The sequence below is a fragment of the Eulemur rufifrons genome, chromosome 8 (assembly GCF_041146395.1).
Source record: "Eulemur rufifrons isolate Redbay chromosome 8, OSU_ERuf_1, whole genome shotgun sequence".
Lineage (NCBI taxonomy): Eukaryota > Metazoa > Chordata > Mammalia > Primates > Lemuridae > Eulemur > Eulemur rufifrons.
This window is the reverse complement of record NC_090990.1, coordinates 10,695,927-10,722,885: the sequence shown is the minus strand read 5'-3', so window position 1 is coordinate 10,722,885 and position 26,959 is coordinate 10,695,927. Positions and strand designations below refer to the sequence as shown.

The window sequence follows — 26,959 nt, the reverse complement described above, 5'->3', positions numbered from 1 at the left end:
GCGTCTTTCTAAAAGGAGCCCGAGAGGGACCCGTCCCCTCTGCTCAGGCAGGGCCTGCGAGAAACTGCTCCCACAAAATCCCACATCTTGGCATGGACAGACTGCCTTCCAGAGGCTTCTACAGAACAACGTGGGAGGACTGAGGCCATCCCAGGAAAGGAGGAACCAGACGGTCTGTCCCCCTCTCAGCTTCAGGGGCTCCCTCCACGGAACAGGCAGAACGGTCCCTGCTCCAGGCAGAAACACCAGAAAAACCAAGTGCGTGATGGCACACAAGAGGCTGTGGAAAGAAGCTTCCAGGCCACTGTGGCTCTGCCACGGCAGCCCCTGCTGTCCCCTTCCGCTGGGCAGAGAGGACCGTGTGGGGGGAGGACTGGTCTGAGGATCGCCCAGTAGGGCAGGGGGATCGAGTGATTTGATCGAAGTGCCAGCTCTCCTCGATTGGTCGGGCTGCCTGGAGCACGGTGTTGAGAGGGTTCTGAGGCCTGATCTGAGCCCGCGAAGCGTCTGCTGTAGCCATGGGGGTGGCACCTGTGCCAGGGCTCTCCACAGCCAACAGCAGGGCCTGGGCGTCACCTCCTGCTTCGGGATGACCCAGGCTGCCTGCCCCGCAATCTCCACACACTTCCAGATGTGAGACTCAGGCCCGGCCCTCGCCACCCACGCACCCCCTCCCTGAAGGGGTCTCGGTGCCCTAAGAGGCACCCCTGTCCCCTCACCTTGGGCTGGAAGGACACTCGGTGCTTGGTGGGCTCGACCTCCGGCTTGGTGTCCTCCCCGGAGCCCTCGCTGTAGCTCTCAAACTCGCTGGAGCTCCAGCCTAGGTCCTCCGCCTCCCGCGGCGCCCCTTCCCGGTGCACATCCTCATACAGCAGGTTCCTCTCCGCCCCTGCGGCCGAGGGACAGCCGGTGAGCCAAGGCCCTCAGACCAGGCCCCCAGACTTCAAGCTCTGTAAGGGGTGGGGAGGACGTGGGGGCCCTGGAGCTCCGGCTGCACTTCCTGCACCATGAAACGGAGGCGGTGACAATACACCTCCCACCTCATAGGCGGCATGAGAAACCGGGGAGAGCACGAGAAGTGTGTCACACACACAGGGGCTCACTAATTTCCTCTTGCTGTCAGCCTTGCTTTTCTGTGATCTGAGTGCTCGTTCTGGGCATTTTTTGCTGGAGAAGAGAAGACCCAGGGTCAAGTCCTGGCTCTGGCCCACAGCATCCTCAGGGGTGAAGCAGAGATTGTTGGGACCTTTAAAGCGTCAGCACAGGAAAGAGCTGGCACAGAGCCGGCCCAGGGCAGGCCTTCATAAATGTCACTCCCTTCTTATGGACCCCTCACCCTAGATCTGAGTCCCCATGTGGGTCCAGGACAGTCCGGTAGGGGGCGCACCTGGCCCAGCGTCCGGCAGTGGTCCTCCTCCAAACCCCACAGGAAATGCCTTGGACTGAAAATGTGGGGACAAAGAGCTGAGAGTCTCCTCCTCTACAGGGACAGGTCCCCAGGGCCAGGGCACTCTTGGGGCCCTTCCCAGTGGGGTGTGAGATGTTGCTTTAAGGCTGAAGCAGGAAAACCTCTGTCCCGAGGCTGGAGCACAGGGGGTCCCAGCCCCAGTTCCGCCACTGGGTGATCTTGGGGAAGGCCCTTGGCCCTCTGGGTTTCGTTGCTTCATCTGTCACCTGGAGAAGAGCCAGAGACCTCACAAAAGTGGGGTCAGACCCCAGAAAGTGCATGAAGATGAAAATGCCTTTGTCAACACAGAAGAAATCCAGCATTGGGAAGGGTTAAAAAGGTCTGCTCAGCCAGGTGCCGTGGTTCCCACTTGCAATCCCAGGTGCTTGGGAGGCTGCGGCGGGAGGAGGGCATGAGGCCAGGAGTTCGAGGCTGTAGCGGTGCGCTATGATCACACCTGCGAACACCCACTCCAACCTGGGCAAGGTAGCGAGACCAGTCTCCAAAAAAAAAAAAAAAAAAAATCATCTGCTCAGAAACAACTGTGCCACAGACCTGGGAGCTTTGGTTGTCAGAGACCTCTCTGCAAAATGCAGATGATAACAAGCTGACAGGGCAAGTAAATAGGACACAGCCGAGATGCTCTTAGGAAAGAGCCGGGCACACGGCACACACTCGACCAGAAGCAGTGAGGCCTCGCTCGTGGTCGCTCTGGGCGGGCACAGGTGTCATCCCACTGACCCAGAGCCCCCAGCTCCACCCCAGGAAGGCTAGTGGCGGGCACTGGCGAAAGGCGAGGAGATCCTGAGCCAAGAAACAAAACAGATGTGCTAAGGCTGAGCGGAGACTAGGGTCCCGGGACCAAGAGAGAACATGGGTTATTTTTAAGCAAAAGACAATAGTGACTAACGCCTCCAGAGAGTGCAGCAGCTGTGACCTTTGCTGCTCGTCTTCTTACTGCCATGGAGGCCCCAAGCCTAGTGACCAGAGAGGCAGAGCTCAGTTTTACAGATGAGTCAACTGAGACCCAGAGAAATTAAGCCGTTCTCTGTCTGACCTTTCCCAAAGGCCTGTGAGCTCAGGATATTTTTGTTTTATATGAAGAAGCCAAGGCCCAAAGGCACAGAGCCCTGTGCCCAAATCAGTGGCAGAGCTGGGATTTGAATCCAGGGCTGTGTGTGTCCACTGGCGCATACAGCCTGCCCCTTGGCTGACGACCTCCTCTCTGAGCTCCCGCTGAGCCCACAGAAGTTCCAGGCAGGCCAGCGCTGGGATGCTTGGCAGGCGAAACTCTAACAGCAAAGCCAGCAGTGGCCCCGTGTGCAGAGCACCCACCCAGAGCCAGGCCCTGCGCTGAGCTCGTACAACCGTGTCTCACTCGACCCTTTGCAGCCCTGTGGGTGGGGATCCCGGGGTGGTGATCGTGGTCCTCAATTTGCAGGCTCAGAGCTGGAACTCCCAGGCCACCCGCTCTTAACCACCTCAAGGCAGGATGGCAAGGACGTGCCATATCCTCCCAGCCCCTGTGGTGAGGGGGGTGGGAGGGGGTGTCGCTTGATTTGATTCAGGTGGGAAAACAGTCTGAAGGGGTTAAACAACACTGAGGCCCCTCAGCCACTCAGACCTCCTGCCAGCCCCGGGACGTTACTGTAACACCCCACTGCCTCCCAACGTAGTGTTCCGTTGCCCAACTCCCTGGATTCAAATGAGCCACCAGCAAGAAAATGCACTCCGAGCACATCCCAGGCATGCTAAAGGACGAGCATATCATTGGCCCATCTGTCCCTGTTCCTGGGACAGCAGTCAGGAGCGTGGCTCTGGGGCCCTCAGGCCTCATCATGTTGTCTATGTGACTCTCCCATCAGACTGCGTGCTGCCCAAGGGTGGTTACAGCTGCTCAGACTAGGAGCTCCTCAAAAGCAGGGCTGTGTTTCCCCCATTAGATGGAGAGCCCCTGAAAATAGGCAGAAGAGTGGAGTAGAAAAATCAGGTGCGGTGGCTCATGCCTGTAATCCCAGCAGCCAAGGCAGGAGGATTGCTTGAGGCTAGGAGTTTGAGGCCAGCCTGGGCAACATAGTAAGATGTCGTCTCTACAAAAAAATTTTTTTTAATTAGCTGGGCATAGTGATGGGCACCTATAGTGCCAGCTATTTGGGAGGCTGACGCAGGAGGATCACTTGAGGCCAGGAGTTCGAGATCAGCCTAGGCAACATAGCAAGACCCTGTCTCTACAAAAGACAGAAAAATTAGCCCAGTGTGGTGGTGTAGACCTCTAGTCCCAGCTACTCGGGAGGCTGAGGCAGGAGGATCGCTTCAGCCCAGGAGTTTGAGGTGCAGGGAGCTAAGATGACATCACTGCACTGCAGCTTAGGCAACAGAGCAAGACCCTGTCTCCTCCCCCCAAAAAAGAACAAAAAAAGACAAAGACAAGAAAAAGCAGAATCGTCTGTCCAAATCCTGGCTATGTGATCTGGGCTGGTGGCTTAACCTCTCTGAGCAACTGAAGCCATAATCCCTGCCCTGCTGACCTCACGGGGTGACTGGACAGTGAAACCCAATGTGCTTTATGTGTCATAAAATGCCACTCAAATCCTCCCGGGCAGGGGACAGAGCACTGAACTTGGGAGTCAGAATGACCCGCATTCAAATCCCAGCCCTGCCTGTACAGTTTCCCTGTCGGTACAATGAGGACATAATCCCCCAAATCACAGTTTTGAAGCAGATTACATGATGCAAAGTATGAAGAGCAGGCTGGCCTAATGTGTCCAGGCAAGATGGCTCTCCCTGTTAATTGTTAGCCAGTATTCCTCCTCTCTCCCATCAGGTGCGCAGGCAGGACCTACTCCACCCCAACCCTATTTTCCCACTGCCACAATCTCCTGCCTGCCTGTCCCACCTCGGCCCTGGACCCATGGCAGGTGCAGAGCTTTCTGCAGCATTATCTGCTAGGCCCTTTGGGTTTAACAATCTTTCCCCAATAGCCCTGGGAAGCCTGGACTATGGCCCCATTTCCCGAAGGAGCAATCAAGGTTCAGAGAGGGGAAGTGACCTGCCCAGAACCCACAGCCAGAGCGTGGACCTGCCCAGCCTGGCCTGGCCCCGCCCCTGCCAGCTCCAGCCGCTCTAGATGACTGCAGTGGTTTTTACAGGCAAGAAGGAGGGACCTGCGCTGGTTGGGGATGGAAAGAAAGGGAAGGAGAAGAGCCTCCCCGGGCCCCGCCCGTCCTCCCCATCCCCGAGAGAAGAGAAGCAAGGGGCATGGCAGAGACTGTACCGGGCTGATGGGCATCCGGGCTCTCGCAGGGGACGTCGTCATAAATCACATCTTCTTCCAGGGCTGGGAAAGTGAACCGGTCGACTGGGAGGGAAGGGGAAGAGAGAGGGCACCAACGCGGGTTGTGGCGCGGGCTAAGGCGCTGCAGACTGACACCAGGACTGCACCAGCAGGCGGCACACGGCACCCTGACCTCTCTGCCAGCCCGGCCCAGCCGGAGCCCCGCCAGCTGCTCTCGGGGGATGCCGGCTTCCCTGCCTCTCCCCGTCCCCCAGGCTCTCCAAGGCGCCCTCCCAGTGACCGCACAGACCCCCACCTGCCTCCCCCCACCCACAGGCAAGGCCCGCCCATCTGGCTGATGGGGCAGCTGCTCACAGCCCGCAGGCGGCATGACGCAGCCCAGCACCTGTGCCCTGGCCCCCAAGCATCCTCAGTCACCCAGGCCCCCGGGACAAGCCCCTCCCCCACGGAGCTGAGCCAGGATTCAGAAACGGGCCCCTGCCCCAGATGGGAGCCTGTCCTTATCCCACGGGCCTTCTGGGAAGAAGACATGGGACCTGCTGTTCTAACTGTGATGTTCCCTGAGTCCTAGGGTCCTAGAGCCCTGCCAGAGCCTCACAGGGACCCCTCTTCCTCCTCCCACACTGACTGTGCCTCCAGAAGGGCCCGCAGGCCTGCCCACCTCTCACCAGCTCCCTAGTTCAGGCCCTCAGCCTCCCGCTCCTGGAAGACCCCACAGTCTCCCCACTGGCTCCACCCATCCCAGAGCCAAGGGACTGAAAGGCAAATGTGGCCGCATCCCTCGCCTTCTGTGGCTCCCTATTGCCTTCAGAAACCTAAGCGTAGCCCTCAACACCTCAGGAGCTGCTGGCCCCATAAGGTGCCCCACCAGACGGAGCCCTGCTGCTTCCCGAGGTGCCAGGCATCCCCTCACCCTCGGGCCCTCGCACCAGCTGGCCCCCTGCCTGGGACCCCACTCCCTCCCTCTCTGCCCGCAGGACTCATCAAGGCACCTGCACCTGCCTGGCAACTGCCTGCCTACGTGTCTGGTCCTGCTCACAGAGGGACCTCTCCCGGGTCACCAGGGCACTCCCACCACGGGCCACCCTGGCCTGCCGTTGGGGCTTTGTAAGTATTTGAAGAGCAGGTGGAACGTGTCATCTACTGCTGGACCTCGGCTCTCGGGGGCCGTGGTGGGTCAAGGGGAGACTGAATCCTGGCACCATTCTGGCGCTACCTGGGTGGGCAGTCAGCGGGGGCAGAGGGGAGACTTACTGCGACGGGTGCTCTTCCGCTTCCAGCTGGAGCGCCGCACCCCGGAGCAGGCTGCGTCCACCGCGTCCCCATTGCTCACGACAGCCGGCACCCTGCGGGCCAAGACGCGCTGGTGAGCTGCAGGGAAGGGGACGGCAGCCCCTTGAAGCCTCTGGCAGCCCCTGACCAGGTCACCAGGGCCCACGACGGTGAGGAGGCCTGCGGGGGGTTGGCCTTGGACAGGGACTTCTCTCTCAGTGTCCTCGTCTTCAGAAGGCACTACAAGACCCAGCCAGCTTCTTTACAAGAGCATAAAGATCAAACGCGTTCACAGCGGTGAGTACCAAGCGCTCTGCGAGAGGAGGCTGTCTGTCCTCCAGGGCAGACTCCACAGATCTCCGTCTCGCCATCGTCCCATGTGCCCATGAAGGTCCGGGATCCCTGCTTCTTGCAAAAAACAAGGACCTGCAACGCTTCACAAGATTATCGTGGGAGGTAGAGCTTAGTCCCCCACACCCTTGAAGACGGGCTGGACCCAGTGACTCCCTTCCAAAGAACAGATACGCAAACCACAGAGCAGAGGAACCCGCAAACACGGCCTTAACCAAGAGATCAAGGTGAGTACCCCCAGAGATGATACACGGATGCCACGCGCCCCGATATGATGTCATGAGACGGGCACCTCCCCTCCACGGTATGTTTACCCCAAACCCATAACCCCAGTGTAATCATGGGGAAAACAGACAAACCCAGACTGGGGACAGTCTACGAAATGCCTGGCCCTCACCCCTCAACACTCTCAAGGCCATGGAAACCGAGGAAAGACCGAGACACTGCCACAGGCCAGAGGGCTGCAGAGACACGACAGTTAAGTGCAGTGTGGGACCCTGCATTGGATCCCGGAACAGGAAACGAACCTAAGTGGGAAACCTGGTGAAATCCGCATAAAGTCTGGAGGTCAGTAAATGGTAACGTATCATCGCAGGTCTCCCAGCTTTGACAACGGCACCAAGGATCACGTAAGATGTCAACAGCGGGGAAAACTGGGTGAGGGGGTACGTGGAACTCTGTGTATCTCATCACTTCTCTGTACATCCAAAATTATTCCAACATGAACTTTTTAAAAAAAATTGATGTTCAAAAATAATAAAACAAAGACCACTTATGCCAACCTAGAGGGTAGAGGCCTTAGACTGCCCGAGACAGCGGCCACTGTTGCCAAAGAATTACCTTTAACTTCCTGGCACCTGAGCCCTTAGCAGGGGACGAGGAGAGGGACGCGAAGACCAGGACAGTGCAGGGGAGAAGGGAGGGGAGGGGGCTGCGAGGAGGGAATTCACGCTGTTGAGCACCGCCTGCGCCAGGCCCTTGGCCTCACTCCCCAACAGCACCGTTTCGCAGGCGAGTAGAGGAACCTGCCCGAGACCACGCTGCCCAGGGAGTGGCAGGGCCAGGCCGTGAAGCCAGCTTGCCTGGTCATAAGGAGACCAGAGACATGCCCTCTGCCTGTGCTGTCCAGCACAGCAGCCACCAGCCACACGTGCTACTGAACACCTGAAATGTGGCTAGTGTGACCATGGAACTTAATTGTATTTTTTTTTTTTTTTTGAAGCACTATAATTTTAAGCAGACCCATGTAGCTAGTGGCCACTGTCCTGGGCAGTGCAGTCTAAGCCACCTGCACTACTGAAGGAGCAAGTCTCGGCCCACATGTCACTGCCAGAAGTCAGCAGTGTCGCCCTGGGGTGAGGAAGGCAGCATATTTCAGTCCTGGGGTAGCGCTTTCCACAACAGGAAGCACAGGCCAAAGGAGACAGGGCTATTCTGGACCAGGAGAGGGGTGCTGGGCTGCAAGGAGCTGCCGGAGCCCCATGGCTAACAGCTGCTTCCCTGAGCCGCCACCTCTTCAACACAGAAACATCCAGAAAGAGCTGAATCAGGCACTCAGAAATGCTCAGGCAGAGCCAAACTGTTCCAGCTGGAACCGACCTGAGCTTAAGAGAGGCTGGCTTGATGGGCTGCCAGCCTCTGGTACACAACCACGACCATCGGTGACCATCACAAAGCACCCTGCAGCACCTGCTACGCGCTGCTTGCTTTGCTTTACATGTATTTGCACATTTAATTTCACAGGAACATGCAGGAGATGGGCGTCGCTATCCCCATTCTACAGGCAAGGAAACTGAGGCTCACAAAGCCTCGATTGCTTAACCAAAGTCACTCGGCTAATTGATGGGAGCTGGAATCTAAAGCTAAGGCTATCTGCAGAGCTTGTGTTCTTTCAACCAGACCACTTGGAAGTATTTGCCATTAAATATTCACCTACGTCACAGACTTGCTGTGTCATAAGGTCTCCTAAACTCTTGCCTGTTTAGCCAACGTTTTTTAAAAAGGAAGGAGAGCAGCACCCCTCAGCACACAGTCAGAGGCACAAGTTCAAGTCTCTGTCTGCTAGGGTCTGAATGCCTGTGTTCCCCCCAAAGTCCATGTTTTGAAATCCTCACCCCTAAAATGACAGAATTAGGAGGTGGGGCCTCTGGGGAGGGGATCAGGTCACGATAGCAGAGCCTCCATGCAGGGCATTAGTGCCCTGACAAATGAAAGAGGCTCCCGAGAACTCCCTTGTCCCTGCCACCATGTAAGAACACAGCAAGAAGGTGCCACCCGTGAACCAGGAATCGGACCCTCACCAGACACTCAATCTGCTGGCGCCTTGATCTTGGACTTCCCAGCCTTGAGAACTGTAAGGAATAAGTTTGTATTGTTTATAGCAACCCAGTCTATGGCATTTTGCTATAGTAGCCCAAACAGACTAGGACAACGCCAGGCAGGAGTGGGGGACCTGCGGCCTTCTGATTTCAAGATTTTCCTTTTTTAAGCACCAAAGGAGGCAAGAGAAGCTTCATCTTTCTCTGCCGCACCCCTTTTAATAAGAGGATTTGTTATGCAAAATTTGGATTCAGTCAAAGGGCTGCACTTAAGGACCTAGAAGGCCACATTTCACCTTAAGGCTGCAGGTTCCCCACGCCAACACTGAGAAGGCCCTGTGTAAACGCTCAAGGTGACATCCGGGCAGGGCTGGGCACCCTGGGCTGAGCTCAGGCAGCTTTAGAGAGGATCTGAAATATACTGAGCAGACCAGTAGCCAGGGAGGCTGAAGTCTGGGCCTCCTCCTGGGGCGCATTACCAATGTCAGCTCTGGTGTGGGTCCTTAGCCTGGCTGGGGAGTGGGGGTCCACAGCACAGAGCAATCACCTCCGTGCCACCCCCACTGCCCAAGTCACCTGGCCAGCAAGTGCCACAGCAGCAATGTGAACAGAGTTGATCTGCCTACAAAGCCTCTCAACGCCAGCTCGGTGGCCCCCCAGACTGGAACAGGGGTTCCCCAGGGAGCCAGGCAAGGGAAGAGGAGTAAAGCGAGGGTTGCGGGGGGGAGGCGGGGGGAGAGCAGAACACAAGCAAAGGTCCAGCTCAAGGCAAATACGCAAAGAGCATGGCAAGAAATGAGGTTGGGGGTGTCTCCTCCCCCCTTGCCTCTTCCTGCTGCCACCAAGGCCACTGCTCCACCCTGCAACCACCCAGGGGCAGCCTCTCCCAGCTGCTGTCTGGAAGTCACACAGGGCGCTGCCTGGCTGGAAGTCTAATGCTTCCTGCGACCAAACACTCCTTCTGGGACCTCCTCAAAGGCTCCAGATAACAAAAGAGCCATAAAAACCAGCAAGAGGCCAATTATCTCACCCTTATCTGCGCTTCCTGCACTCCCAGTGCCTCTCAGCCTGAACTTGAGAGCAAGGCCAGCGACTAGAATTACACCAGGCTGCCAAGGTGAGGCCAAATCCATGCAGAGAAATAGAAGAGGAAGAGTTCAAGTAAGAAGGGGCAGATGCACAAACAAAGTTCATTGGCCGTGGTCTCTGGTCTACGGAGCTCCAAGCACCTCTGTGTCCCACCTCCTCTCTCCCCAGAGAGCAGCCAGGCAGGAGGGGCATGGGCCCTGTGACAGCAGGACCCCCACGCCTACACACAATGATGACTGAAGCCCGCCCACTCCAGAGAGCGGCAGCCCAGCCCTCCACAGCTGCTGGTATAGGCCCCGGTTCTGTGAACCTCCTCAGTGAGAGGGGCGGCCTTGCTTAAGTAACAGGAAAATACCTAATCCCGCAATTTCCTAATAACAGCTAAAGATGGGTCATGAGCTCTCTCCCTGCTCTCTGCTCCTTCTCTCCCTACTGACAGGCACCCTGCAGGGGCTCTGTTTTCACAAACATCTGAAAAGAGCTGGAAAAAGACAGAAAGAAACATAAATCTTTCTCTTTACATTCATTCCCCAGCCACTGCCCTTTAGAATCTGTCTGTATGGCCTGAAGGAGTTCCCAAGAAGCTCCCGGACAGACAGCAGGGGACAAACTTTGGGCTTCAGAGCCTGCCCCAAATCACATCATAAGGGCTAGATCGCAGACAAGATCTCCGACATGACAGCCACTTCTGCTGTTATCTGCCTGCCGAGAAGAAAGAGAGGAGGGAGGCAGCCTTCATGGTATCCTGTTATTAATAATTTGGCTACAGCCATAAATCATCTTCACCCCCTTTTTACAATTCCTAAATAAAAACCCTGAATACCTGATTCTCTCTGACGACACTTGTTCTCTTCCATTTCACCATGTTGGCCCTTTCCCACTTGGGAAAGTAAAATACATTTCTTTCTTCTATCCTAAACTTTGGAGAAATGTTTCTCAAACCCGCATGCACCAGCACTCCACCCTAACACAGAGGGTCCCTTCCCAGAGGCTGCACAGTGTGGGCGGTCGGTGGGGAGACCCCCAAAACCAGAACAGTCTGGGGATTGCTGGCCACACAAACAGGCATTTGGGGGCCTTTTCTGGGATGAGGCATGAAAAATATGAAAGAGGAAAGAACTCCATCTTTGGGGAGCGGAAGGGACCAGAATGACGTTTGCCTTAGAAGGCCTGGAGGAAAACCCCAGCCTGCAGTACAGGGACGGCCGGGACAGCACAGCTCGCCCAGGATGGCCCCACTCGGAGTGTCCCCACCTACCTCCAAAACTGTCCCCACCACCATGAGATGCAAAGGAAAGGCAAAAACATTAAGCCCAGATTAAACCTATTGCTAGATTTCTTTTCTACCCCGGCTGCTCTGTTTGATAAGAGCATGTTAAAGCCAAAAAGACCTTAAAGACTATCTGGTCTGAATATTCAAAGCCAGCTGCCCATTGGAGTCACCCAGGGAGCTCCTAAAAGATCCGGGTGCCGGGGACCCTGCCCCCGTGACTGTGATCATTGGTCTGGGGAGGGGCCCAGGCATGGGTGTTCTTAAAAGTTCCCCACTGACAGGGCATGGTGGCTCACACCTATAATCCCAGCACTTTGGGAGGCTGAGGCAGGAGGATCATTTGAGGACAGGAGTTCAAGGCCAGTCTGGGCAACACAGCAAGACCCTGGCTCTACTTAAAAAAAAAAAAAATTGGCCAGGCATGGTGGTGTGCACCTGTAGTCCCAGCTACATGGGAGGCTGAGGCAGGAGGATGGCTTGAGCCAGGAGTTTGAGGCTGCAGTGAGCTATGACTGCACCACTGCACTCCCGCCTGGGTGACAGAGTGAGACCCTGTCTCAAAAAATAGATAGATAAAAATAAAAGCTCCCCACTGGCTCCAATGTGCAGCTAGGGTGGAGACCCGGGCTCACGGGCTTGGAGGTGAATCAGCACACACTCCAGAGCCAACAGACCTAGGATAAGACCTCGGTTCTGCCACTCGGCCGTATGCACCAGGATGAGTCACTTCATATGGAATGGGGCAAATAATCAATTCTACTTCCTGTTGTGAGGATTAAATGAGATAATGCAGGCAAAGCACTTAGCACTTCTCCATGCCTCAGTTTCCATATCTGTGAAATGGGGCAATAATACCTCCCTCTTAGGGTTTTGCTAAGGAATGAATTTTAAAAAGGCATATACAGCCTGGGCAACATAACAAGAACCCCATCTCTACAAAAAATAAAACAAAGAAAATAGTCGGGTGTGACGGCGTGCACCTGCAGCCCCAGCTACTCAGGAGGCTGAGGCAGGAAGATCGCCTAAGCCCAGGAGTTCGAGGATGCAGTGAGCTAGGAAGACGCCACTGCCCTCCAGCCTGGGTGACAGAGCAAGACCCTGTCTCAAAAAAATCAATAACTAAAATAAAATAACTTTAAATTTTTTTTTAAAAAAAGGCACATAAAACCGGAAACACAGGGTCTGGCCCGCGGTAAGTCCTCGTGTGCGCTCCTTCCCTGCACCTCTCTTGCAGGCCCAGGGTCCCTCGATGGTCGGCACGGTGGGGCCTCCACCCTGCACGTGTTTGCCTCTCTATGCTGCTGCCGGCCATCCCTCCCACACAGAGGGGCTCCAGGACCCCGTCTGTCTGTCCTGTGCCACCCCCTGTGTGACCCCAGATCCCTTTACTGAATGAGGAGAGCAGTGGGAGCCACCCAGGGGAAGTCTGGGAGGGCCTCACATGCACCCGAAACCCAGTGCTCAATGGGGAGCAAGCGTCAGGCCCCTGGGGGCCATCTCTACGCAGCTGGTCCCACAGCACGGGGGCTGACCCACACCCCGGCCCCTGGCCTCCCGCCCTGTGGCACGTGCACCTTCCTCCGGACATCTCGGGGGGCCCTGGGCTCGGCAGTCGGACGCGGACAGGCTCTGCACCCCAGCAATAACGTATGGAGAGTCATGTGGGGTGTTGTAGATGCAAGTTCCCATGGGGAGATGCTCACAATATGTAATTAGGCAAAAAAGCCATGAAACAGCATGTGCAGTAAAACCAGAGTTCTATATAAAAAATTACGTACGCTCGTAGATGTGCCGAGGGAAGAAGCTAGACAGAAACACACAGCAGTAGAACTAAAGGTGCTTTTGGTCTACTATTTTCTATACTTTCTAATTTTTCTGCAATAAACATATATGATTTTTTTACAGAAAGGGAGGGAAGGAGGGAGGAAGGACAGACGGACGGACCTCTCGGCCAATGCTAAGCAATGGACTGGCCAGTGTGGGGTCCCTGTGCCCAGAGTCTTCCCCAGACAGATGTGCACCCTTTGGGGACAGTGACAATGAGCAGCTCACTGGCCAAGCACCTGATCCTCACATCTCACTTCATCCTCCAGCAGCGCCATCAAGCGGGTCTCATCATCCCACCTCCCAGAGAGGAACTGAGGGTCAGGCAGATAACCGACAAACAGGTGCTGGGTCACGCGGCTAACGTCAGGGCAAGTGGGCTGCAAACCAGACGTGCGGGATAGGGCAGAGCCAGAGGTTTTAGAACACGGGTGTGGAAGCCAATGGTGTTTAACCCTCTGCCCATCTCATTCCGTGACCTCGGGCTGGTGTCGTGTCCTCTCTGTGCCTGCTTCCGCATCTGTACAATGGGGATTACAATAGCGCCTGGCCCGTTAGAGTGTCGCGAGGATTAATGAGAAAGGGGAGGCAGAGCCCTCAGAACAGGGTCCACCCAGGCACACAGAAACAACACGGCCTGGCGCAGCACGTCAGCCCCTCATCGCAGGCGCTCAGTGAAGGTGCTGGACGGAAGGACAGAGGGACGGGAGGACAGAGGGGAAGGGCGGGGGAATCCCGGCCAGTCGGCAGAGTACGGTCCAAGGGCTGCCCCGAGCACTGTCCTGGACGCACAGAGAGGGCCACAGAGGAAGAACAGACAGAGCCCCTGCCTCAGGCTTTAAGCCCAGCCCCCTAGACCAGTGACCCTCCTCTCTGGGTCTGCAAAAGGGGACCCACAAGAATGTCCTCTTTGCAGGGCTGTTGCATTACTCTCCTGTTGCTGCTGCAGCACGTTACCACAGACTTAGTGACTTAGAACACACATCTATTTTCTTACAGTCGTGGAGCTCAAAGTTCCAAAATGGGCTTGGCTAGGCTAAAAGCAGGGCCGCGCTCCTTGCAGAAGCCATTCCTCTGCCTTTTCCAGCCTCGAGAAGCCGCCTGCATTCCTTGGTCACGGTCCCTTCCTCCATCTCCAAAGCCAGCAGGGTAGCATGTCCCCACCTCTCCTCTGACCCTCTGCCCCACTTGTGCAAGGACCCTTGTGATTCCATTGGGCCCACCAATAATCCAGAATAATCTCCCGTCTCAAGATCCTCAAGTTAACCATACCTGCAAAGTCCCTTTGCCATGCAAGGCAGCACATTCAAGGTTGAGGACATGGAAGTCGTTGGGGGTGGGAGGGCCGTTACTCTGCCTCCCACAGCTGTGACAATCACAGTGAGGTGCCTGCGGAAAGGGCCACGTAAACTGTAAAGTCCGTGCTCGTGTCAGCTGTTAGTACTGATGTGCCTTCTTTGTGGCAGGCACGAGGGATGAAAGACTGACGAGGCAGAGTCCTGTCCCTGCAGGGATCCAGGCATAGCTGTCACTAGATTCCTCAAAGGTGTGTTCAGTACAATGAACAGGTACGTCGCGTGTACCCTCGCGTGTACCCTCAAAGGGCCTGGGGTCCAAAGGTCATGGCTCTGATGTGGAAACCGAGAACTGTTTCCACCCTCAGAGGTGGAAAAGAAGGAAAGAGAAGACAAAAAACACAGCTTTTTCAATTTAGGGACTTGGCAAGGGACCAGAGAGGTCTTTAGTGAAAGGAAGGGCCTGGTCTTCATAACCCTGCCGTGGGGGCCTCCACAGGGCAGAGCCGACGGCAGCCAGGCCTCAGCTCCCACACCGACCCTGCGGGACAGGACGTAGGAGGCTCACATGCTCTGAATTTGGGAACAGCGGGTGGAAGGACAAGCCCAGGATTCCAAACAACTCCCGCTAGGTCTGCGGCAATCTGGAAAGCCTTGAGAATTTCCTCTGGGGACTAGGGGACACTCTGGCCTTGTTGATCTGCTCTTTCTAGGTACCCCCGTGACCCCCACACCCAGAAGCCTCAGAAGCCACAGGCCACCAGCGCCCTGTTTCTATTCTGTTCCAACGCTGCTTCTCTGAGCCTGGTCTCCTCTTGACCGGATCCTCTCAGCTCCTCATGCGTCCAGGTCTCCCTGTCCTTTCCAGGAATCTGGCTGCCCCATTCCCTCCTCCAGTTCCAGCCCAGGTGGGAGACATTGGCCAATGTACAGCAATCCATCTTGTCCAGAAAAGCCCAGGAAGGGGCAAGACAGGTACCTCCAGGGAGCCCGTGAGGGCCCCCACAGCTGAGGTCAGCAGCCAAAACCCTGACCCACTAGGAAATGCTGAGGCCACAGGAGCCCTGTGTGGACGGAGACAAAACTGGGCAGGAAAAGCAAACAACTGCGGCGGGGGCCAGAGTCCACGGGGCTGTTGCACTCAGAGGTGAGAGGTGCAGGCCTGAGTCCAGGAAAAACACAGGGAGCCAGCGACCCTTGGCACGCACGTTTCCTGGCCACTGCTGGGTGCCCGGGGCTGCCCTTCCAACCACAACTCCCCCAGGAGAGCTCAGGGTGGACGTGAGCGCTTGGGCTCCAAGGTCCACCAGCACCCTGTGCCCACACTGCTAAGCCATGAGAGTACAGTAGCAGACACAGTATCTCCCCCTGTAAAAGACAGAAAGTGTCCCTGTCCCCATGGAGGTGACTGCAGGTGGGAGACACACCTCCACACTCCCCACGCTCACAAGACCTCCGTGCAGGGAGAGAAGGGAGGGAGCTGCTTTAATTTGCTCCCATTTCAAGGGAAGGGGCCTCACCCAGAATCACACACCAGGCGGTGCAGAGAGAGGCTCCCCAGGTGGGGTCTGCGGAACACTCCACCCACCGCTTAGAAACCTCTCTCCCCAGAGCTCAGAGATCACCCCTGAGCGGGCAGAGTTCTTACCCCAACACACACACAATCAAGCATTCACATGGAGGCAGCCACGCCCTCCCACAGGGACCAAAGCGTGAGTTTCTGCAGGCAGGGTAGCCACAGTGGTGGGAGCCCTCCGGGTCAGCAGGGCCTTGGTTCTGAATGAACTTGTACTGTCCACATGTAACCATGGGCACAGCACGTCACCCCCCTAAGCCTCGATTTCCCCATCTGTAAAATGGGTAATGACTGTGTCTACTTCCCAGAGATGGGAGGAGTAAGTGGGACTGGGCATTTAGCTCAGTGCCTGGTATGCAGCACACATGATCATTATTATATTATTATTATTATTATTATCTGCTAACAGGTATGTCCCACTGGGAAAAGAGAACGTGCCACCAGTTAGCCGAGCACTTCGGTGCTTGCTTTTTCCCAGCAGTGGGGTGGATGAGCTCCCAGCCACCCTCGCCCCTGGGGACTGCTGAGTAGGGTGGCCCAACTCTAAAATCGTCCCCCGGGCCTTGGCCAAAGCACACACCCGGCAACACCAGCAGCTCCGTGTACCCCACAGCAGCCTGGCCGCCCCCTCTCAGCAACCCAGCAAAGCAGGCGAAGGGACAGGGAGGTCCACGGGCCTCAAAGCTAGAGCCGACCCCACACCCTGCTCCTTCCTCAGCGCCGCTGCCGCCAAGGTCACTGGCCTGCAGATCAGCCTGTCATCCTTGTGACCACCTGCCCCGCAGGTGTGATTCTCCTCACCGTGGAGACAGGGGACACAGACTCAGAGAAGTGGGGGGCCAGCCCGTGTCACACAGTTTGTCAGTGAGAAACAGGCTAAAGCCAGGTGTGTCTGACTCGCAGGGGCACAGAGCCACCCAGCTCCAGCACAGCAGCTGCGAACACATTTGAGCAGCGAGCACATGCAGCACTGTGCCTATCTACGCTAGCTTATTCACGCCACACACAGCCCTGCAAGAGAGCAGCGTCATCATCCCCATTTTACTGATTAAGAAAGTGAGGCTCAGACAAAAAGCAACTTGCTGGGCGACATAGCTAGTGAGTAGCAGAGCCAAGACCTGGAGCTGGCACCATGCGGCTCAGGCCCCGGAAGCCCCACTCAGCCCTCACTCCCGGCACCCCAGCAGCCATAAAAGAGGACTAGGACCGGCCCTGCCTCCTTTCCTCCCCGGCTGTGGAGTGAGGTCACTTTGAGACAAAAGCTCTGGGACCTGGGCAGTTATTCCATCTATGGTATCAGGAGCCCTAGGCCAGGTAGACGGACAAAGCCCAAGGCCATTTCCAAACCTCCCCATTGAGGGGGAAAAGCAGTGAGAAGAGGTAAAATGTTCTCCACTTTGAGATTTGTTTCTTCAAAAGTGTTTGCTTAGTGACCACCTTTGGACAAATTTTAAAAAAAAGAAAATTAAGATTTTTTTCCTTTCTCTTGGATAATGAGGAGGGGGAAAGTGGTCTGGATTGATTCTTCTCCCAGAAGACTCCAGAGTGGAAAATCACCACCCAGGGAGCAGCTGCAACGTAAGTAAATGGGGACCTGGAAGGGAGGGGACAGAGCTGGGGGCAGCATGGAGAGCACTGGACGAGGAGTCAGGAGGCTGCTGGCCTCTCACTCCCCGAGCTTGGGCAAGTCCCACCCCACGGCCTCCCCCGGGTAAGACTAAGAGGCTGGACTGGAGCCTCCTGGGACTCCTCCCCTGACCAGCGCTCTGCAGGGAGCACGTGTCCCATGAACGTTGTCCAGAAAATGACAGTGAAAGCCCTAATGCCCAGTTTAGGGCATTCAAAAGGGATGCTTATGGCTACTGCTGCTGGTGAGACGCCAGCCCCCAGCAACCCAGCGCAGCCCCGCAGCTCACGGCGCCGGGCACACAGACTCCGCCCTGGCCCTGTCTGCTGGAAGCGCCCACGCTGGGCAGGAGGCGGGAGCAGAAATACACACGATGCCCACTTAGGAGAGCTGGGAGCCTCCTGGCCATTCCCACTTGTTCCTCACAGCGCTTTGCAGTGGACGTTATTATTTCCATCTAACAGATAGGGAAACTGGGGTTCGGGGAGGTCCACAGGTAGCCCAAAGTCACGCAGCCAGCGAGGGGCCGAGTGGCGATCAGAACCTCCGAGCTCATGCGCCCCCTGTGCCTCCAGGAGACGGTGTTCATGGCAGCTGGGGTAACTCCAGGGTGAGCCTAGGACAGGTTGTGGCACTGCGGAGTGGCAGGCAGGGGGTTAAAGGCAGAGACCAAGCCCCTCTCCCTGCCCGGAAATGCCTGGCCGGTGCTGACCTATCCTAACCACCAGGATGATGAAAAACAACCCCGTGCAGCACCAGCTCTGGGAGCCACTGGGTCACTTGGCCTCTGCTTGGTGCCCGGAGCCCGCCTGACACGTGACCTGGCTGCAGAGTCACCAGGGCCCAGCACAGGAGCCAAGTCTCCAGGACGCAGCAGGACTGCTGGGCCACAGGGCACAGAGAGACGGCAGGCAGGGAAGGGCCCCGCTGCAGCACTCCTGACCCCTGACTTGAGTTCAGGGCAACTGGGGTCTGCAGGAGGGTAGCCTGGGGGAAGTGAGAGCACTAGACCCCAGGGAGGGGTACACTCGCTTGCTGCCCACGTTGCTCCCCAGCCCTGCGCCTCTGCTCAGGGGCTTCCTCCCTGCAGACCTTCCTCCCACCCCCCACTATCCCCAATGGTGAATTTATACTCACTTGCTCAGCAAAGACCTGGTCAGAAGTCTTCCCTGACGGCCCCACCCCACCCCAGCACAGCCCCCCTCTTTCACTGTCCCCTGGGCATCTTTCCCTGTCCCACTGTGACATTTCTACATCCCCCACCAGACTGAGCTTCTCTGCAGCTTCATTCCTGGCCCAGCCTGGAGGACCTCACCCCGTGGGAGACTGCAGTCCTCACAGGCCTCCCCAGCCCAGGTGCAGGACCAATGGCTGCTGATTCATTTCAGTCCCTAATCAGGGAGGAGAGGCTGGCCCCTAATTCTGACCTTAATTACACAGTAGCAAGCCCGGCAGAAACCCTCCCAGGGTCCACCCACTCTGGACAGCAAATGAGCACATACAGGGACTCCTTCCCCTCCAGGGGCCCTAGGCCTGCAACCTGCATCTCTGAGACCTCCCGCTGGGTGACACCTGCCTGAGAATTAGCCCCCCTCACTTGGCTCACCCCAGAAAGACAAAAGGGGCTCAAACACCCCTCCTCCCACCATGGTAGCCAGGATTTACACTCAGGGCCCCAGATGCCCCTGGCCTAGACCCGCCACTGCTTAGGCAGGGAGGCTCTAAGCACCCACGTCCTGAGTGGCCTCAGCTTCCACCATCCTGGCCCCCAAATGCACCATCCAACCCAGACCTGACTTGCCGAGACCACAGAGGAACTGTGATTTAAAAGTAACTGTCTTGATTAGGCACCTACTACGAGGCTAGGCATCTTACCCAATAGCCCATTTTACAGATGAGAAAACCCAAGCCCAGGAGAACTGTGACCTACGCAAGGACCCATGGCCAGTGTGGGGGCCAGCATCAAGGCACAGGCAGTCACCCCAGCATCTAGGCTTTTAACCATTAGGCCACCCTGCCTCTGACAGGCCCCCAACCACAGAAGGGCACAGTCCCTAACAACAAGTGCCACAGGCAGGGAATAGCAATGGCAATAACAAAACAAGTGGCAACAGCAAAAACAATTACAACGGGCTGGCACAGTGCTGAACGCCAGACAGCTGTTTAGTCCTCAACAACCAACCGAGTGTACGAACCGAATGACACTTGGGGAGTTTCTGTGACTCCTCCAAGGCCACACAGCTAGCAAGGGACAGAGGCAGGGTTTGGAGCCAGGCTGCTTTCTGCTATTTCACAGGCTTGTGGGCAAAAGAAGGGAAGAAGGAACATGAATTTTAGAGACTGACCTCTTCCCCTGGACAAAGGCTTTCAATGACATGCCTTCCTCCTTTGCCAAAGACCTGTCAGAGCCCTCCTGGCCTCAGCTCCGCCCTGTCCCCAGCCCCTGCCTGGTCTCTCCCTGTTTCCAACCACCCGAGCAAAGGAATGAGGTTCACTTACTCTGTGCCAGGCGGCTCGGCTGCTGGGTCTGGGTCTGTGGGACAAGAGCAGAGGGAAAGCCTGTCAGGCCAGAGGCGGCCCCACGCACATCCCCGCCCCTTTCCCAGCCTCCCGCGGGGAGCCACAGACAGGGCCCGGCCAGCCTGGGTGCCTGCTGGGTCCTGCCTCCTCTCGCAGCCCAGCTCAGTCACTGAGCTCCCCTACCTGTCCTACGGCACCACCCCCACCTCCACCCTGTGGCCCACATCCCAACCCCAGCCAGAACCAGCCTCCCTGGCTGCTCGGGGCCTGTCCTCCTCCGGAAGCCCTTCTCCCCAAGCCTACAGGAAGTTCCAGCTAGTCCGGTCCCCAGTTTCTCGCCCAGAATCTAAGAGCCCAAAAGCTGCCATTTAATAGCAGCCTTATCAGGGCCCTCCGCCTCTAAGGGCTGCCAGCTCCCCCGCCCCCCGCTACCCCCCTGGCAGCAGAGGGGACCTCAGGGAGGCTGCTATTCTGGCTGGTGTAGATTCTCCAAGAGAAGCTGCCTCGGGAGGGCTTCAGAGACACAAGCTCTGGGCAGCAACTGTCTCCAAAGCAAAACCCCGGCCAACCACTTCCATTTACAATGTGCCAAAGTGCGCCAGATGTTGCAGGAATGCTAGGAATTTTGAATTCCCAAGGGAAGCAATGGAATGCAGCTTCTTCCCAGTGGTTTTTTCCCTTCCTGCTTTCTGGGGACAGCAGAGAGGCCACCAGACATCCCTGGGAGCCTGGAGCTTCCGCCAGTTCTCTATGCTCCCTGTAAGCCCTGGGACCAAAGGTTCCCAGAAATACCTTACCAGTGACAGGAGTGGAGTCAAAGTGGATCAGGGGAGGGTCTGCGTCCCTCTCAGGAGGCAGACTGGGAACAGCCAGGCCTGTGCTGGTGTCCTCTTCATCATCACTGTCATCAAACTCAAAGGCTTCTCCAGGGTCGTCTTCCGGCTCGGGGGAGGGGCCTGGGACTCCGGGAACCAGCTGATCTCCTGGAAGAGAGGAGGAGTTAGCCAGGCTGCAGGGTCTCACAGGTTTGGTCAAGCGAGAGATGGCTGGGGTCCGTAGGCATGGGCTGGAACTGAGGGTCTGAGCAAGGGAAGGAGAGTTCCCAGAGACAGGATCAAGCTCAGGCCAGGTGGCCCTACTGTGCCCCTAAGGTTGGGTCAGGTCTGTAAGCAGGTGGTGGCAATGGAGAGAGGGGCGGAGAGCATGTGCACACCTGTACTTGAATGTAAGCCTTCCTCTTCCTAGTGCCTGGTTTTGTGAACAAGGGGGCTCTTTAAATGCATCTGCACACGTGCACAAGCCTTCATGTGTGTTTCTGTGTGTGCTTAGTGCACTTTGTGTCATGCCACTGAGAGGACAGACAGACACGTCCTGCACGCTGTACTTCATTTGGTATGCACGGCAGCACGGAACACAGCTGCTTGGAATGTCTGGGGCTTGAAGGCAGCCAGCTTGCATGTACGAGGGCACAGACTGGCCGGGGCAGGGGCCCGAGCTCCCAGCATGGAGGTCTGTGGGTCGGGCCTCACTCCTTGCTTCTCCCCACCTGGGAGACCCCCTTCGCGGCTGTGACCTCCTTTCCTCCTCCTCGTCTGTGAAAGCGCAGCTCAAGCACAGAGACCCAGAGCACCCTGATACAGCAGGCCCTGCCTCCCTTCTCCATGCTTGCCTGCTGACTGTTTCCTTCATCCAGTCCTGTAGGACGTGTGAGTGATTTATTCTGTACTCGTTTGCACTCCCCTCCCAGGCTAGGATCCCTAAGAGCAGACTTCCCACCTGACTGTGCCAGGCTGGGAGCTCAGCAGCTTTTGTTAAACTAGTGAAGGAATGACTCCTCTACCCTGAAGAGCATAACAAGCCCCCGCCTTTCCAGCCAATCCTCCAAGCAGAGGTGCCCCAGTCCTCTTCCTAGAAGACTTCTTTCCGAGAATTTGGGCCTGGACAGAACCGTAGGGGTTCACTAAGTCCATCACCTACCTCGTACAAACCCGCTTCAAAGCCAAAGGGAAGTCTGGTCTGGTTTTAAACGTCTGCCAAGCTGACCACCCCTCTCTGAGCCACTCTGAGCAGTCCTCTCGTGCCACATGCCACACATCTGGACTCAGATGGCCATGTCTGAGACCCCTGCTCACTGTGTGGTTCTGAGCAAGTCACTCCACTTCTCTGAACCTTGTTATTCTCCTCTGTAAACTGAAGAATAAAAACAGCACTTTCCCCACAAGGCTGACATGAACGTCAGTTGAGATGCAGAATTGGGTTTCTCTGCCTTGACACTCGGGCTGGGTAATTCTTTGTTTTGGGGGTAGCTGTCCTATGCAGTGTGGCATGTTCAGCAGCACCCCTGGCTTCTACCCACTACAGGCCTCCAGCTATGATGACCAAAAATGTCTCCAGACATTGCCATATGTCTCCCTAGAGGGAAAAATCGCCACTAGCTAAGAACCACTGGGGCAGGTGCAGCCCTGGGCACAGTGCCTATGTACATAAGAGTTATGACAATAACAAGTATAATTACTGTCCACCTGCCAGCCTCGGATCCTTGGGGACAGACAGGATTGCCTAGTCCATGGGTCTGCGGACCCCCGCCCAGCAGGTGCTCCATAGAGATTAAGATGATCGACAAGTGAACGGTGAAGAAGTGGACAGAACAGAGAGAGAGATGGATGGGCCAGCAGATGGACAGACGGACATCTGATCCCAACAGTCTCTCCAACCAGAGAAATTCAATCCCTTCCCCACAGCAACACGGAAGTTCCCCGAGCAGAATATTTTAGGTACAAACGTAAGAAACCCTTCCTTCAGCTGATCAACTGCAGCGGGAGCCCCAAGCGTGCCCTCCCTGCCCAGGGCGGGGAGTCCCCGACTTCCTCTGAGAGGTGATGGCCAAACGGAGGCCACTGGGGAGGGACCCAGCCCCTCCTGCTGGGGCTTTGGGGATCCCAGGGGCCGACGCCAGCAGGGGTGGACTCCTCCGGCACAGACTCCTTCCCCAGGTGTGGAGAAACAAGCGCTCGATGGGCCCACGTGGCGTCCTGTGGCCTCACACCCACCTCCATTTTACGTAACCGCGACTCGGAGAGCCAGAGGCAAAGCGATGCACCCACAGTCGTGAAGCTAATGGGGCAGGGTGGATTTGAACCCAGCTCCGTCCATGCGCTACGCTCTCCACTGAGCCCTGCCCCTCCTGCAAGTGGCTGAGCCCTCGGACATTCTGCCCTGTGATGACAAATTAACAAAGGAAACACAGGGGTTGGGTGGGAAGCTGGATTTGTGGCTCAAAAATTCAATGAGGGGATTCCCAATCAGCATTTTATTTTGTGTTTCGAATTGCTTGTTTCAGATATTTAATAATGTTGTTATAGTATTAACAAAATCACACTGGGTATTACTTTTGGTATTACGATACCAAATAAAATATACTTGGTATTAAATTATTTCAGATACTTAAACGTATTTGTATTATAATCTGATATAATTTTAATATCTTATTTGACACTTCTGTTCCAGGTATATAGATGTGTGTGTGCACGTGTGTGTAGAATCTTCTGCTCCCCCCTTGCTCCTTCCATTCCAGCCATGCTGGGCTGGTCTCCTTCCTGTACCATGAAGGTGCTAGACATGCTCCTGCCCCAGGACCTTTGCACTTACAGTCCCAGGGCCTAGAACATTCTTCCCCCAGGTACCTTCTCCCACTCTCACCTCCTGCAGGTCTCTATGTCATCTTTCAGTGACGCTGCCATGAAGACACCCTGAGACTCCGTTTGCCTTGCCTACTTTATGTCTCTCCATGGCCTTTATCAGCATGTGATGCTGTGTGTTATTTCTTTTACTGTCTCCTCTACTAGAATATAACCTTCATAAGAACAGGCATTTTTGTCTTCTCTAGCATCCAGTGCAGTGCCCAGCACACAGTAGGCATATTAGAAGCTTTTGTTGAACACACACGCATATACACACACACTCCTGTTGCCATGTCTATGGGTTGTGGCTTTAAACGTTTAAAAAGTACTGGAATAAGTGACCACAAAGTCCCGGCCCACTATTTTGGAGGTACCAGATACAGGCCCATCATGACGTACAGGGCTTGCCTAACCTCTCGGTGCCCTCGGTCCTTGCCCGATTGAATCTGCTGGGCAGGGGGTGGGGGTGGGGTTCCCTTTACACAAGGATGGTGTCACTGCACTGACAGAGGTTTTAGAGTCAGACCACCCGGGTTCAGCTCAGACTCCAGCTCACCCAGGTGCCGGCTGTATGAGTGTCCAGTTATCTGTCCCCAGGTTTCAGTTTGCTGATCTGCAAAATGAGGCAATAATAGTGACCACCTCCCAGGGATGCTGGGAGGCTGGAGTGAATTACCACACACGAAGCACCTGGTACCAGGTGAGTGCTCATTAAATGCCAGCTGTTCTTATGATGATGATTCTACTCATTGTTGTCACCATCATTACATCATCATTATCACCATTATTATCGCTGTTACTATTAGGATCACAGTCCTGCCATAACCAAGCCCCTGCCCCGGGGTGAGATGAGCAGTCCTCCCCCACGCACAGGCCAGGCCCAGCCCCAGGCCACTCAGGCTGTGTCCAGAGACTCAGGTCACCTCTGTGCCTTCTCCCTTTAAGAGTATTAGTACACATAGCTTCAGTTATCCCACTGACGGTCATCCACTTGTCCCTGCACAGCTCCTGGCAGCCCCTGGGCCAGGATGTTGCAGGAAAAGTAAGACACGGTCCTTGGGCATCTGGGAGCTCACTGCAGAGGGAGGGAGGCAGATCCAGCAAGAGAAAAACCTAAACCCCCAGAGATGTAGAGGGTGCTGAGACAAAGGGGGCTCATGCTCGCTGGGGCTTCAGGAAAGGCTCTGGGCGTGAGGCTGCCCTTGCACCAAGCCTTGAAGGACGAGAAAAGGCCCGACAGGCCCAGGTGGGGCTGGGGTGGTGGGATTACTCCAGGCTGGGGCTGCAGCAGGAGCAGAGAACGGACGGAGAACGGACGGCAAGCGACCCAGTGGGAATGAAGACCTGAGCAAGGATGCAGGGGTCACAGACAGCTGACAAGGTGCTTGCGGGAATCCCCTTCTCAGGAATTTGAATTTTATTTGGGAAGATGATGGGAGCTCTCGAAGAATCAGAAAATGGTAAAGAGCTCGGTGCGACCACATGACACTAGCCAGCAATATCAGATGGAGCTGGGATAATAAACGTTTGTCAAATATTTGCTGAACAGAACAGAATTGATTTAGTTGTAAAATATTTTTTTCCCACTTCCCATGTTTGGCCCTCTTGGCAGGTAGGAGAAAGGGAGTGGGGTGCTCACGGCAGCAAGGGCCAGGGCACCATCCTGGGACCCAGTCCCAGTCATGAATCAGGAGACAGGTGTGCTTGTCCCCAAGGCCCGCCCCCTGCCAACAGGCTGCCCTCCCTCGAGGCAATCAGTCACTGCTCCCTATCAGAGGGAAAATCAGGAGGCCCAGCCCAGGATAATTGAGAGCTGAATGGAGCCCTTCCTAATGATCTGGACAGATGGCACGACTGGAGCTGGTCGCTTATGCCTCTGACATTCCTGGACACACCCAGTCCTCGAGAGAAACAGCCCAAGCAGGGGCAGGAGGCAAAGGACCCTGGGGAGCCACCCATCACCTTGGAGAAGGAGGGTCTGCCATGCTGTCCGCTGTCCAGCGGAGGAGAGCACTGGGGTTCAGGGTGGGAGACTCGGCAGTCAGCTCTACCCAGCAGGGGACCAGAGCACAGCAGTCTGTCCTGCCAACACCCTGCCTGATACGTGCTCCATCGTTGAGCAATTGATTAATTACCACATGCCGGTGGCTGACACATACTTAAGTTTGCAACAGGTCGGGAGAGGCTGTACTCGTTTTCCCCATGTTTATTAATGAAGAAACTGATTCACAAAGACACCACGTTGCTTAACTAAGCTCACGGTGTAAGTGCCAGGGCTGGGGCTCAAACTCAAACTCGGATCAGGCTGGTAACAAAGCGCTGGCTCCCCAAAGGGGCCGGTGGGGAAACAGCCTTGGGCCCAGCGCTTCCAGGGCAGGGCCTGGATTCCACCTGCTGCGTCTGAGGCCCCGCTGCCAGAGTTGCCAACCCAAACACAGGAACTGAATTCAAAATACATTGAATTTCAGATAAATAATGAATAATTTTGTTAGCATAAGTATGTATTTTTTTTTTTCTTTTCTTTTTCTTTTTTTTGGCTAAATCTGGCAACCCTACCACTGCTCAAGGATCAGACTCACGGCCTGGCCCCTTCCACTCAACCTCAGTTCCCCACCCTTGAGTTACAAGCTTCGGCCCAAGTGCACGTCGGTCCCCAGACCCTGACTGCTCACCTCTCCAGGGGATCTTAGCCACACAGGCAAGGGAGTAACCCTCACCCAGAGCCTCCTCTGTGAGGAGGGAATTACTTCCACTTTGTAGACAAGAAACAGAGCAGAGGGGTGAGGCCCTCACCTGGGGTCAGCCTGCTCCAAAGGTAGGGCCCTCCCCCAGCCCCCAGTAACCCTGAGAAGGACATGCAGGAGCAGGAAGCCCTGGGTACGGTACCTATGGCAGGCTGCGGAGGTGGGTTGGAGGAAGCCATCAGACAGGGTCCAGCTCAGGCCAGCACCGTCCCAGCCGCACGCCTGTGGGAAGAAGGCAAGAAACCTAATTAGATCTTGAGCTGAAGTTTAAGCAACAGAGATGAGTCCCTGCCTCTCAGCCTGTGCACTCCAACCTAGCAGCCCTTACACTCCTTCCCAGCAGCTCCCAGGGCGTGGGGCAGCCCCAGAAAGGGCCCAGCCTCCAACTATCGTAAATCATTAACCCGTAGAAAAACTGGCAGCTGCACAGCCAAAAACCCCATCTTCCCAGAAAACCCCTGCAGCCGTAGACCTTCCTTTTCCAGTACCAAGGGACCCACGGGAGCCTGCTGGGGCCAATGGGCTTTCCTCCTTGTCCCCTCCGGCTTACAGGTAAGCCTCAGCCCCAGAGAGGATCACGCTCAGGCCCCCACGTTCCAGAAGCCAGATCACACCTGAACCATCGCGGACAAGGCTGGACGTGCCTCC

At 56.0% G+C, this 26,959-nt stretch overlaps 1 protein-coding gene across 3 annotated transcripts in view; it reads right to left on the bottom strand.

The window, feature by feature from the left end:
• ARHGEF10L (Rho guanine nucleotide exchange factor 10 like) overlaps window positions 1–26,596 on the bottom strand; it is a 105,323-nt gene extending 78,727 nt beyond the window's left edge. For all 3 annotated transcript variants that reach the window (XM_069479410.1, XM_069479412.1, XM_069479411.1), the window contains exons 1-6: window positions 26,454–26,596; window positions 20,685–20,870; window positions 19,867–19,900; window positions 5,997–6,088; window positions 4,722–4,805; window positions 720–889 (exon numbers count right to left, since the gene is read on the bottom strand). In XM_069479410.1, coding sequence (XP_069335511.1) covers window positions 720–889; window positions 4,722–4,805; window positions 5,997–6,088; window positions 19,867–19,900; window positions 20,685–20,870; window positions 26,454–26,490 — 603 coding nt within the window. In that variant the 5' untranslated portion in view covers window positions 26,491–26,596. The remainder of the gene's footprint in view (window positions 1–719; window positions 890–4,721; window positions 4,806–5,996; window positions 6,089–19,866; window positions 19,901–20,684; window positions 20,871–26,453) is intronic.
• Window positions 26,597–26,959: the final 363 nt, after the last annotated feature.